This window comes from Gadus macrocephalus, chromosome 12 (genome assembly GCF_031168955.1).
Source record: "Gadus macrocephalus chromosome 12, ASM3116895v1".
NCBI classification, from domain to species: Eukaryota; Metazoa; Chordata; class Actinopteri; order Gadiformes; family Gadidae; genus Gadus; species Gadus macrocephalus.
The window spans coordinates 6,014,249-6,028,946 of NC_082393.1; the positions used below are offsets into that span (position 1 = coordinate 6,014,249).

The 14,698-nt window shown below is 43.6% G+C and overlaps 1 protein-coding gene across 1 annotated transcript in view; it reads right to left on the reverse strand.

The window, feature by feature from the left end:
- The window catches only part of atp10a (ATPase phospholipid transporting 10A), a 38,381-nt gene extending 28,462 nt beyond the window's left edge, over window positions 1–9,919 (reverse strand). Inside the window, exons 1-4 of the mRNA XM_060066423.1 lie at window positions 8,988–9,919; window positions 6,595–6,799; window positions 4,577–4,662; window positions 143–249 (exon numbers count right to left, since the gene is read on the reverse strand). Coding sequence (XP_059922406.1) covers window positions 143–249; window positions 4,577–4,662; window positions 6,595–6,799; window positions 8,988–9,409 — 820 coding nt within the window. The 5' untranslated portion in view covers window positions 9,410–9,919. The remainder of the gene's footprint in view (window positions 1–142; window positions 250–4,576; window positions 4,663–6,594; window positions 6,800–8,987) is intronic.
- Between the last annotated feature and the right edge of the window lie 4,779 nt (window positions 9,920–14,698).

The following is a 14,698-nucleotide window of genomic DNA, read 5'->3' on the forward strand; positions in this document are numbered from 1 at the left end:
CTGTTTTTGGCCCCTCAACACATCTTAAGGTCTTTGGGAAAAATGACTAAATAGTAAACAGTTACCAGCTGGGGTGAGGGGATTAGGAGGCAAGAGGACAGGATGGAAGTGAAGGGGATAGAGGAGACGTTGCCATGCCGACCTGCGTAGATGACGATGCCCACAGCCTCCTCTGTGTTGCGGATGGTGCAGCCGCGCAGAAGCAGGTTCTCCTTGTAGAGACCACACTTCCTCCCACTGCCGTGGATGCTAGGAGACACACAGAGAACCACACTAGAGAACCACACTAGGAGAACCACACTAGGAGAACCACGCTAGGAGACACACAGAGAACCACGCTAGGAAAACCACGCTAGGAGAACCACGCTAGGAGAACCACGCTAGGAGACAGACAGAGAACCACGCTAGAGAACCACGCTAGGAGACACATGGAGAACCACACTAGAGAACCATGCTAGGAGACACGCAGAGAACCACGCTAGAGAACCATGCTAGGAGACACACAGAGAACCACGCTAGAGAACCACGCTAGGAGACACATGGAGAACCACGCTAGGAGACACATGGAGAACCACGCTAGGAGACACATGGAGAACCACGCTAGGAGACACATGGAGAACCACGCTAGGAGACACATGGAGAACCACGCTAGGAGACACATGGAGAACCACGCTAGGAGACACATGGAGAACCACGCTAGGAGACACATGGAGAACCACGCTAGGAGACACATGGAGAACCACGCTAGGAGAAGCGCACACACACACACACACACACACACACACACACACACACACACACACACACACACACACACACACACACACACACACACACACACACACACACACACACACACACACACACACACACACACACACACACACACACGCACGCTAGAGAACCACGCTAGGAGACACATGGAGAACCACGCTAGGAGACACATGGAGAACCACGCTAGGAGACACACAGAGAACCACGCTAGGAGACACATGGAGAACCACGCTAGGAGACACATGGAGAACCACGCTAGGAGACACACAGAGAACCACGCTAGAGAACCACGCTAGGAGACACATGGAGAACCACGCTAGGAGACACACAGAAAATCACGCTGGGAGAAGTTGTATTGTAACTAAATGCATTGAGGAATGGCTGTCTCTGAATGGTCTGTTGGTCTAAAGCGAGGTAAATGACTAAACTTTGCATTTCCCCATCCTAATACATATTGAGCCACAACAATACATTTATTCATTCATACAATCCTGGAAAAGTGGAGGAAAAGTAAAAACAATAGCAAAGTAACAAATAACTAACTCACACAAAATCGTACACTCACACAGCATAAAACAAACCTCATAAATTTATATTTTTTAATTAACAAAAAAGGGATGAAGAAGGGGAGTTGGGGAGGTTGCAGTCACTCGCCCCGCCTCCACTGATCAGGCCCTGAGGATCACAGTCATCGTTGTGCTCCAAACGGAACCCCCGTCTCAGCACTAAATCCCTCTCACAGACCAGCGAGCGTACACGAGAACCACTGGCGTACACTACAACTTGCACAAGTGTACACGGCAGCTCCCTCAGAACTCCCCGAGTACATCATGCTTGTGGCAGCCCATCACATGACTGTGTCTTAACCCCGCCCACCCAGGAAGTACCAACACCTCTTGGGAGTAAGCTTCGACTAATGAACAGGATCAATTTGGAGTTAACACATTAAAAAATGAGTCCAGTGTGATTGTGTGGGACTGTGACAGGATTGCAAAGCCAATCTTAATCCTATTATCAAAAAAAAAAAACAGGATTAGAAGTGTTTTAGGGGAATTGTCCCAGGCCTTTGTAATACTGATATGTTTGAACCTGTGTTGTGGTCATGCTCTTGAAGAAATGAACAAACGATTAGTTGGCAGCGTAAGCTAGCAGGTCGCCACCGGGACTGCTGTACCTATCGCCATGCAGCCTCTCCAGATTAATGTCCGTCCCAGGGGAGGACATCAGCAAGAGTGCAGCACCCCTAAGAGTCTCCCCGGCGAATTAATCACCACCCCAGACAGAGTGGCTTCTAGTGGCCACAGCTGTTGCTGCTGCTGCTGCTGCTGCTGCTGGCTGCAATAATGAACTAAACACTGGAGACAGGGTCAGCTGTGGATGAACGCACCCTGATCCTCCCCCGTGATTCAGGGATCTTATCAACCTGGCCATCGTGTGCTTGTACATGTCTCCTAGCAACGCTGTTACGGCTGTTTTCGTAGGGTCTCCGTCAGAGCTGAGTCGAACCGTCAGAATCACATGGGTCAAGATCAGCTGACAGAGTGGGTATGTCCGCCACCAGACATACCATCTACTCCTCCTCCTCTTTTACCCTCCTTGTACTCACCCGCCTCTCCCAATACTCTTTAATCTCCCTTCTCCTCTTCCCTGCTCCTCCTCCAGCTCCTCTTCTTTTAACCCTCCTCCTAATCACCGGGTTCTCCCAATACTCCTCTTCGATCTCCCTTCTCCTCTTCCCTGCTCCTCCTCCTGCTACAGCTGCTGCTCATCCACCAACCTTCCCACTTCTCCTTCTCCTCAACCCCCTCCTTCACTTCTTCCATGAACCTCCTTCCTCCTCCTGCTTCTCTTCCATTTCCCCAACTCCCCTCCTCCTCCTCCCTCTGACGCTTTTCCCTCACGCCTCCTCTTCTCCCCCAGGCGACTTTCAGGACATCACCTCATGTTGTGCCTCAGGAGAACATGCATTCAGCCCCAGCACATCGACACAGATCAACCACACTCAAAAACACACGTGTGACATGTTTTCAATGCCACATGTGCCAAACCGTGAGAACATGAGAAGGCGTAGGCTGGCGTGATGCGTGTCTACAAAATGGTAGGTAAACCAGCAGAGAGCTTGCATTGGGAAGAGGAACAGACCATCCGAACACAGATACTCAAATGTTCCTTGACTTGTGGCACAACCCTTACCCTGATGACATCATCGTCCGTGTAGCAAAAACTTACCCAGCACCAGCCGAAACAGAATAGAAACACAATGAAGGTCAACGGAGGTTAAGGTTAAATTCAAGATAGAAAATAAAATGCCTTGACTTACTGCCAAACCTAGTTAAGTCATAATTATTGAAATGTTTACCTAGCCTCTTGCATACACCCATGTTTACTCTGATAAAATATTCCCAGTTCATTTAGAAAGGTAAATATCTGGAAGGAAGGATTCAGTAAAAAAAAAAGAAAAAGATAGATGCTGATGCACTTAAAACTTCACACCTTAATTACATTGAAAATTCAAGGGAGCAACTGAAATATGTTTCTTGTTCATCACAAAATGATCCGCAATTTAAAGCTTGTTGAAAAGATTGCTTTTTGGACTGCATACTGACATAAATGTTTTCTATTTAATTATATAATTTTACGAAATCATCCAAGAAACCTCGCCTGGGAAGAGCGTCAAGTGTTTGGGTGTAACGAAATCATCATGAAACTCCATGACAGAGCCATGACAGAATAAGATGGAGAGAGCACCCATGACCGCGTCTATGACAATAAGCTTTGCTTTGGAAAACAACATTTATCTTAGCAACAGAAAACATTAAGCATGTTACAGAATAACAACATTTAGATTAGTAACAGAAAAAATTTAGCTTGATACAGAAAACAAAGTTTGGCTCGGCAACAGAAACCAGGATACGACATAAAGCTTGGCAACATAAAACAATTGCATGAGTAGCAATACAAAAAAACATTAGTTTAGACAATAGCATTAGCTTAGTAGTAAATAACAAAATTGGATTATCAACAACCCAACTACATTTAGCTTAGCTGTACAGGCAGATATTGCAAAGTGAAAATAAGCAAGTAGAGTCTGGACTTTGTGTGTATATATATATATATATTCAAGAATGATTAGGGAATGTCTCGATCATCCATCAAATGTGTCTCCGAACTTGCTAAAAAAACAACAACATTCAAACTAAGTTGTACTAAGATAAGAGACACGTCCATTGCATGGATTTCTGCCACAGCCAGTTAGACTCCTGACAGGCGGAGATAATTAAATACATGTCTCCTCTCGCTCTCTTCTAAAACCCTTATCCATAGCATGCAGCCAATATATAGCATGAGTGATGACCAGCAGAAATTAAATATTTAGTCACCCGTACAACATTGTGTTGAGAAAACCCCACATGTTCATAGATAAGGCTACAAGGACCTTTAAAATGATGCTTGCATAAATTTGTATTGAGCCATAATTAACCTACCCGAAAAAAGACAATTATAAAGGTCAAAATTTGATGCGCTTTTCTTCCCTGAACAATACAATAACCTCCCCATCACCTGTCAACAAACGTCTCATACAAAGAGAAACCTGCTCTCCGGACACTCCATCACACACTCAGGCCTGATTTCAGAACACAAAAGGCCCTCAAATGTGGCAGCTAATTAACAACAAACCCAAAACAATCCAAAACAAAACAGCAATTGTTCGTCACGAATAGGGATGCAAAGTGTCAAATCGCCTCTTTTTTATAACTAACTTGTAAACGATCGAGAGGGTTGTAAATAACTAATTACTCACATGTAGCCTCGGAATCGGTTCAGGTCGTTGTTGGGCTTTTCACACTCGATTACGCCGTTGTACTTGGACGGGTCAAACTCACAGTCCTGCAAAGGGGGATTTAGCAGGGTTAGTAAACTCATAGAAGACTCTAGTGAGAGAAATTAAAGGCTTGTTCCTTTTATTATCTTACTGTTAAGCACACTTGCGTCCTCACACACACACTCTTAAGTGCACGTAATTATCAAGTTACCGTTTTCCAGGGGGTCCAGTTGCTCATGTTAAGAATGAATGCACTAACATTCTTGTAAGAACCTTTGTAATAAAGTGACCACCAAATAGTGTATCTTCAGAATACATGTTATTATTGTTGGTTAATCTGTAAGGATTAATTCTTGAAAGAAGCATCTGCATAATATTAAACCACAAATCACGTTATTAACAGTGTCATCGTATTCATAGTGTGGCCCTAATGGCTTACATTTCAACACATCAGGCAGTTAATAGGTTAGGAGATCAAAAAGCAGTTGTTAAGAGTGTGAAGTGAAAGTGGTCATTAGTAGAGTTTTTAATGAGGAGCCAGCTTATTCCCAGCAAGGTGTGATCTGTGAACTGGCAGACCAGTTAAAATGAGCCAACAGACAAGATCCAGCTGAGTAAACCAGCACATAGACACGTGAAATCTCTTTAAACATACAAAGAAGTAACTTTAAAGAACGAATAAAACGTAAACCCCATTTGAAGAGATTGTGACTTTTAAGGGTATCGGACTGCAAAAAAACAGTTCCATCTTTTGACTTCCTAAAACTCTACTCACTATGATGTCCGATCATGATATTTACAGTTTTTGCCAAATAGGCAACATACAGGCAAAGCAAAAACTATTTTTCTTCATCGATTTATTTGTGCGATCGACTCCATGGTGCGATGGGGTGAGGGGATGGAGGATGTGGAGATGTAGGGTTGAGAGTGAGGAGGGTGAGGTGAATGAGACGGGTGGGGATCAGGGGATGTGGAGATGTAGGGTTGAGAGTGAGGAGGGTGAGGTGAATGAGACGGGTGGGGATCAGGGGATGTGGAGATGTAGGGTTGAGAGTGAGGAGGGTGAGGTGAATGAGACGGGTGGGGATCAGGGGATGTGGAGATGTAGGGTTGAGAGTGAGGAGGGTGAGGTGAATGAGACGGGTGGGGATCAGGGGATGTGGAGATGTAGGGGTGAGAGTGAGGAGGGTGAGGTGAATGAGACGGGTGGGGATCAGGGGATGTGGAGATGTAGGGTTGAGAGTGAGGAGGGTGAGGTGAATGAGACGGGTGGGGATCAGGGGATGTGGAGATGTAGGGTTGAGAGTGAGGAGGGTGAGGTGAATGAGATGGGTGGGGATCAGGGGATGTGGAGATGTAGGGTTGAGAGTGAGGAGGGTGAGGTGAATGAGATGGGTGGGGATCAGGGGATGTGGAGATGTAGGGTTGAGAGTGAGGAGGGTGAGGTGAATGAGACGGGTGGGGATCAGGGGATGTGGAGATGTAGGGGTGAGAGTGAGGAGGGTGAGGTGAATGAGATGGGTGGGGATCAGGGGATGTGGAGATGTAGGGGTGAGAGTGAGGAGGGTGAGGTGAATGAGATGGGTGGGGATCAGGGGATGTGGAGATGTAGGGTTGAGAGTGAGGAGGGTGAGGTGAATGAGACGGGTGGGGATCAGGGGATGTGGAGATGTAGGGTTGAGAGTGAGGAGGGTGAGGTGAATGAGACGGGTGGGGATCAGGGGATGTGGAGATGTAGGGTTGAGAGTGAGGAGGGTGAGGTGAATGAGATGGGTGGGGATCAGGGGATGTAAGATTGAGGCTAGAGTCAGATGGAGGAGGGGAGGGAAAGATGACGGAGGAGGGGTTGAGATGAGTTGTGGAGGAGGTGATTGGAGGAATTGGATTGAGGTAGAGAGGAGATTTAGTCGCGAGCACAGTGAGGTGATGGAGTCATGAGTAGGGTGAGGGGATGGAGTCTTGAGTAGAGTGAGGTGATGGAGTCACGGTGGTCTCACCAGGTGGAAGAAGCTGCGGACCACCTGCCTCTGCTTCAGGTTGGTCTCCCCGTCCAGCGTGGCGGTCTCAATGTGACACAGGCGGTCTGGGTCGCTGGAGCTGAGCAGGAGAACGTCAGCCGGCAGGATCTCGTTGCAGCGCAGCCTGATGAAGTCCCCGACCCGGATCTGCTTCCAGAACCGCTCCAGGTAGCGCTTCTCCGGTCTGCCAGGGGACGGGAGGACAACAGCTTTGGTTTCACTTTGTTTCATTTTCTACTTTTAATGCTTTGACAGCAGAAAAATGGGGCAAGTTTGTTTTCGCTGGATAGTGTACTTTCCCTTGGGGAGAAATGCGCCTTTATTTATGTTTGATCATAACCGAACCATAAAGAAAACAAACTGCCATCAACACTGACTGTACACAGATGAATTGCACTAGCTGTTCTAGGTTCTTAATCACAGCATTACAGGACTTCACCTTCCTTTTTTCCTCTACTCCACTTACATTCATTTCCATGGTCTTTAGTGCGTTTGCTATACATAAAACGCTGCTGCATTATTTATCTTTACGCACCACACGCCTTACTCGATCAATTACTGCACTAACGTAAAAGCATGACTGAAGGCTCCTCCCTCATCCACCCAAATAACCTTAACTAAATTTGGCAACACCACCCAGGCAGTTTGGTTGTGTACCAAAACTTAACAGTCTCAATAGAGGTCATGTCCCTCCCTCGCAAGACCAGGATTGTATGGAGACCTGCTCGGTATTTGTTTACGGTAATAACAGGGCTGGATTCTTCTACACAGATAAAACTCTCTGGAAATCAGACGCTCCTCCTTAAACACAACCAAAGCGTCGACGTCTAAAAAAAACTCTCTCCTGTCGAGACCTAAACAGCCTATTTTGTATTTCAGCTGATTTTAAAGCCCCTGGGTTGGGTAGGAGAACAGGGACTTTCCTGGCAACCTGTTGCCTCATATTGCATCATTGTGTGCTTGGAATTCTCAACGATGACGTAAACAGAAAGCACAGGTACCCTGAATAAGATTAATTCCATACCAAGAAACATATATGATTATTCTTTGAACTATTGACATTAAAAATAAATTGTCATTTAACTTATGAATTACATTTACATTATTGTATGCAATAAAAATGACACACATTTTTTATCATTGCTTCTCTAGTTCTAGTAGTTCATACAAATGATCATCTATTTTCCCAGAAGATAAGCACCACTCTACTGCAGGTGTATTCAGGAATGCTGAAAGTATGTGTTTCCCGTCTCGCACCTGAGATAGCTATTCGTATGGGTGCTTCGTGGATACACATGTGTTTGCTGTTGAAGAAGATCATTCCGGAAAAACCAACAGATGTTTTAAAACCCGAAAGATTTTTCTTTCCAAAAGATGTTTCAGAACCGCAAGAGTTATTAAGCCTTCAAAACCAAACATTTTGTCTTCATCAATCTTATCATTTACTTGTATAATTTGGGTGCATTCTATAAAATCTTTCTATCATAACAAATGGCGGGAGGGTTTAAAGATGGGCTTTAGGATTAACTCCCCTTCCATAAAACAATAAATTCTCTATCTAAATAGCTTTTTGGAATAAGGCTGGAATTCCTTCTATCATAAACATGAGGTCCATCGTTTATTTATCTTCCTGTTTACAAATAAAATACCTTTGCGGTGAAAGGACGCGTCTGATATGCGTTGTATCGTCCTGAATAGAGATTTATCTCATGCACACAAACTATTTACACATCCACTTTGAACTCCATATAGACGTGTCATATAGCATTTGCTCAGTACTGTATGTGCAGTTTTAAGCACTTTAAGGTTCAGAATGGGATGCCACGCACAATAGCGACCACAGGGAACTAAACCTTGAATTATGATATGGCCTGAGGAACAGCGCTATAGCCATTAGACCTTGGCTTTAAAAAAAAAAAAAAAAGGTAAGTCACCAAACACAGAGTCCTTTGATGAGTGTGACTTATGCTCACTGAGCAAACAGGGACAGCTTTTCATAAGCGAACACACACACACACACACACACACACACACACAGTAATAAGTATTCATGGAACATGTTGTTTTAAAAGTTACGCTACGTGACAATTCCCAATTGAAAAACCACAGCAGAAGAGAAAAGTGAAGACTGCTTTGAGACATAAGCGAAATTTGTTCCAAAAAGTTCCTCCAAAGTTGACACCTCCAAAGTGTGTAGCGATGGGTGATAGTAGAAGTGGTAGGACTTCAGCAAACATATTAGGCCTTTAGCATACACACTGGGTCTATTGTTTTCCACACACGGTATGATATTTGGGTTCAAGTAGTAACATGCTGCTACTGACCAACTACATTCGTTTTCAGTTTCAGACGATCGTGGAGATCAGGCCTACCTGCTGTACACCAGACAGTCCATGTGATTGATCTCTGTATCGGATCGGTGTCTCCTGTAGTCCTCCCACAGGTCTTTGATTGCGGTCACGGATAGAATGAAGACCACGGGAGCCAGGGCAAGTTCGGGTTGAAACGCATTGACAACGGGCACGAAGTTCAGCAAAGCGATGAAGACAAAGTAAACATTAGCGAACCTGTGGAACTGCTCGAAAAGATTCTTTGGCAGAAAAGACAGGAGAGTGTATTTGGTGGTTTTTATCTTATTGTCTGAGAAGTGTCTGTTTGGGTTCTCCTCTCCTTTGGCATTGTCGTACAATATGTTTGCGTGGACGATCCGTGTTTTGTTCTCCTTGTTTTTCTTCTTTTTCTGCGTTTTAACCTTTACTTTCACCATCCCGGCTTCTTCGCTCTCAGGCGCCATGGTTTGGTTTGCTCCCTGTCTCAAACTTTTCCACACTTTTTCTTTCGCCCCGTGTTAACGCCACAAAGTACTAGGTGATCATGCTCCCAGCCCGGGCAGAATGACTCCAGCATTCTCGCTCAAGCGACTATCCACTCGCTTTCGTCCATGTCGGTCCCTCGCAAGTTAAGAGGAAACGTTTGCCTTGTGTTTTTCTGTAATTTTTTACCCCTACTGTCGCTGAAAGGATGCTGGGAGTGTAGAAACAACATCGGCTTTCAGGAGCTCTACCGCAGATCTCTGCATCATGGGGATGCGATCTGAAGATGCGTGTACGGGTCGCGGCTGTGTTTACAGATCTGTGAATGTGCGCAGATTCCGCACAAAGATGGGGTTCGTCAAAGGGGGAAGGGTCTCGGTTTGAGAGAAATATGACCCGCATGCCCCTCCTTGGTCCGACCCAGGTCGCTTTTTTTCTGGAAGTGCCACGCGGTATCATTTGAGAGTTGATGCGGAATTATTAAACATGCGACTGCCCTCTTGTAGACCTGCCCATGGATCACACGACTCTGCGTCGGTTTCTGTTTCAACTTGCAACAGTAGTTTCCGTTTTGTGTCATCTGAGTTATGAACTTGTGTTTCTAAGTATCCACTGAAAAAAATATAAATCAGGCGCTCTTGAATCGAAATGTTGATGAAAATAATGATAATAAAGATAATTATAATAATAATGATAATAATACCTAACTTTTTTTTCCTGCCTCTCTATTTCCTGCCTATCTATTCCTGCCTATATGGTTTTATATATATATATATATATATAGGCTTTATAAATATATATGTTTGATATATAACTAACCAACCAACCATCCTACAAAAGAATGCATAGTAAGTAAGGTATAAAACATATTAGTTTGACATACTTGAACTAGATCTCAGATACAACAGATATGTTAAGAATGGAAAACTATCAATTAATAATTGTTAATGATGTTCTTTATTAATTTGCACAAAGCTGTTGTACGCCCCCCTACAGTAAACCATCTAGGGGTGTGTGTGTGTGTGTGTGTGTGTGTGTGTGTGTGCGCACGTGCGTGCGTGCGTGCGTGCGTGCGTGCGTGCGTGTGTGTGTGTGTGTGCGTGCGTGTGTGTGCGTGGGTACATGCATGTCTGTGCCCTATGGCCTGCAGGCCATGCCTGTGTGTCCGGGTGCCATGAGTATCTCGGCGTGCCCCCTCTCAAGTCCAGCCCACTCCAGCCATCCATCAAGTGCAAATTGAATTGTTCCCCTCGCGTAGATGCCACAAGTACACGCCCCCATTAGTTTCCCACCCAACAGCTGGATCGCCCTGGCTGCAAATTGCCCCAGACGGACTGGGATAGGTGTTTGATTTATCACCCCTTGGGCTTCTGTGGGCTAAGTGGCCAAAATGTCCTTTTCTTTTTCTAAGTGCTGAGATTTCACAATTCCCCGGCCCCTTTATCTGAGGATCCTTCATCCCAATGACTGCTATATAGGTGTCCCTTGGTGTCATTATGGGGCTGAAGGCATATGCTTCAGCACGCTGTTACCATTATCATCAGTAATTTGCACCATGCACCACAAAAAACAAAGCTGGGTGGGGCAGCGGTTGGAATGTGTTGTATATATCAATTAAGATGGTGTGATTTTATTATTCTCACCTGTAAACAGTTTTGGATGAAAGCGTCTGAAATGACTAATTGTATGTCTCTTTGGACGATTTGTAACAAACGAAATAGTGTTAAATGCTACAAACGCTACACAATCAAAATCGATCTTTCAAAGAGGTGATATAGGAGAGGGATGTTAAATGATAGCACTCATTAATCAGCCATTATAATTCCATCCCACCTGGAGGTCTGTGCTGTCCATACATAAGTGAATGATGACTGCAGAATATTGATGGAGAGGGGGAATCAGACGCCATTCTGCTAATGATCACATACCTCCTCATTACGTGTCATGTACATAAAGGCTGAATACAAAGACACACTCTGCTACTAATACCATCACTATACTACTACAACATGTACTTCTACTTCTACCGGTTAGTGTAAGGCAAGGCAAATTGATCTAGATCACACAATTACTATAACAGAGGCAACCCAAAGCGCTTTACAGAGTACACAGACAAAGACACTGAGAACAAACGATAAAAACAATATAGCAAGTAAGCGAACACACATAGAATAAAAGCAATAAAAACAAACAGGCAAAAGCACAGTCGGCAAAAAAGAAAAAAAGAAATAAATAAATAAAACAAAGAAATACATTTGATTGAAGAAAATGTATTAAAAGTAATGGTACAAAGGTGGGTTTTGGCTTTGTTTGAAAATAAGTCGGCATTGTCTCAGGTCTTAGCTCTACTGGAAATTAGTTCCACTTTTGAGCAGCATGGCATCTGAAGGCAGCTTCACCTTGTTTAGTTTGGACTCTTGGAAGAGCCCAGCAACCCAACAACTTTCTCTGCAGCTTTCTTGATCAGCTGAAGTTATCTGATGGCTGTCTTAGTCAGACCTTTGAAAAGTCCAGTGCAGAAGTCTAGCGTGCAAAAGATAAAAGCATGCACAGATTTCTTGAGGTCATGTTTTGACATCAAGTCTGATCCTTACGATATCTTTAGTTGATATGTTGTGTGGAGACTCTCTGATGTACTGCTATTGATCCAAAATACTATCAGTCTTGAAGGTAGGACATGAACCCATTCAGGGCCATTAGAAGGGGTCCCCACCATTGGTCAAGTCTGTTGATTAATAATTAAGATAGGTCCAGTCAAACAAGGTAGGAGACTTAACAAAAAATCTTTGTTGAGATGAATCTCATTCAGAACCTTGATAATCTTGGTACTGTGGGGTAAACTAAATCCATACTGGAAAATGACAGGGTTATAGCTGCTAGAAAGTTGCGGCCAGTAAGTTTCCCAATAATTTTGCTAACAAATTGTAGGTTTGCCATTTGAGTATTCCTGTAAGCAATTGAGATGAGCAGCATAAGAACACCTGTAAGGTGTTCTGTGCATAGCCACATCAGGATATACACCTGACTTAACACATTGACACATTATCAAGTGTGGATGCACTTCGGTACACCTGTTCAAGTTGAGTGCACTTGATACAGATAGATGGGTATAATAAAAAAGATATAGAGTTGTTTGTAAACCAAACTGTACAATCTGTAATTTTGTTGTGCACATGGTGAATATTGTATTCACATTCGTATCTTTTAATGACAAATGATTTATAAGAGTTACAGCACTATATTTTCTATAATTCAATCTAATGGTTAAGACATGACAGATTTTCATCGGCCCTCAAAGGCATTTAGAATTACTTATGTGGCCCCCGATGAAAAATATTGCCCACCCCTGGGTTAGCCAGTACAGAGACATGTTCATTAAGGTGTAGGTATAGACAGTGCATACAGAGACATGATTAAGGGGCAGGTAGAGTTAGGGGCCATCCAGAACCAAAAATCGTTTCTACCGGGACCCCCATTACACTGTCAATCTCCCTTATAATAGCATTTGGCCTCACGGAATTATAGAAATCCTATATTAAATCCTACCCAGAAGGCTTATTATTCCTGAATAAAGTGACCAATTACAAACTTAAAAAATAATTATATTTGTATTTGAGTACAGGCCGATAAATGAGAAGAGCAGCAAAGTTGTTTTTATTATGAAATAGGAATGACTAGATATGCAACAAGAAAACGAAATGTCATGAACAATCAGAGACCGCAGACAATGCTCGCCAAAACCTTCCTGTTCGCTATCAAAATAAAAGTTTAATATCCTTTCAGAAAACTTTTCATCAAAGTTAAAGTCCTCCTGCCAATATTATAGTAGGTGAAAATAAAACAAATGTATGCTGTTGATAAAAACTCAACTTAACTTAAGTATCTCACTTAAAAGTGTTTGAAAGAATATATTTAAAGCATACACAGGTTGGATCCACTGGCTTCATGTGTGATCCTTGGACACTAAATATTTTTGTAAAAACTACAGTACTTTGGCGAGGTAAGATATTTAAGTGAGTTCAGGAGTAGGTTTGATTTGGAATGGAGCAGTGGAGGCAGACAAAGAAAAGACTCTTTTGTAAAGAGTCATTCAACAAATTAAAATGTGTTTTCCCCCTGAAATCCCCCTATGATTATCACTTCCCTGTAGGCAAGATGAGGTGTTAAAGAAAATATCCACAAAGTATGACACCATGAATGCTCTAAAATGAATGAATTAACCCATCGACACCCGGAAAGGAGTGGGTGTGCTCTAGAACAATCACACACTTCCAACCAAACCTGTAGGGGTCCCAAAGAAACACGTTTACAGTTAAAAAGATTCAAAGGAACATTACATCAAACAGTGATATCGGTTTGACCTTCTGAAGCTACCTTTAAACAGACTGAAATACAACTAAACTATCTAAAAAGACAGGTGGAAAACTAAGCCATGCTAATATAAACTAGGCTACCGTCAGCCATGCATATCCACAGTTTAGTTTATGCAGGGGAAACATGGTGTGAAGGGGAAATACATTATTATACGATATTATGTTAGCCAGATGTAGCGTAGCCGTCCAGCTCCGTCAGACACAGCAGTCAGAAGCCAGAAGAGGGCATGCTACCCCAGCCAGTAATAACTCACACACCCCTACACTACCCTTGAAATGTCAGCACTGTGTGTGTGTGTGTGTGTGTGTGTGTGTGTGTGTGTGTGTGTGTGTCCATGCCAGTGTATATGTGTCTGTGTGTGCGTGCGTGTGGGTTGGGAAGCCTGCATAGTGTGTCTATCTGTGTCTCTGTTAATGTGTGTGAGAGCATGCATGCGTGTGTATGCGTGTGTGTGTGTGTGTGTGTGTGTGTGTGTTCGTGTGTGAATCTGTGTCAGCATTAGTGGGTGTGACAGAATGCATGTATGTGTGTACCGGTATGTGTGTGTGTGTGTGTGTGTGTGTCTGTCTTTGAGTAAGTGTTTGTGAGAGCATGCTAGTGTGTGTTTGTGTGTGTGTGTGTGTGTGTGTGTGTGTGTGTGTGTGTGTATCTGTATCAGTGTAGGTGTCTGTGAGAGCATGTGTGCATGTGCTTAAATATCTTTGCGTTAGAGTGTTGTAAGAGCAAGCATGTGTTTGTGTGTTTGCGTGTGTGTGTGCACGTGTGTGTGTATCTGTTTCCGTGTTAGTGTGTGTTAGAGCATGCAAGTGTGTGCATGTGTGTATCTATTTTTGCGTTAGTGTGTTGTAAGAACATGCATGTGTGTGTGTGTGTGTGTGTGTATATGTATTATGTAC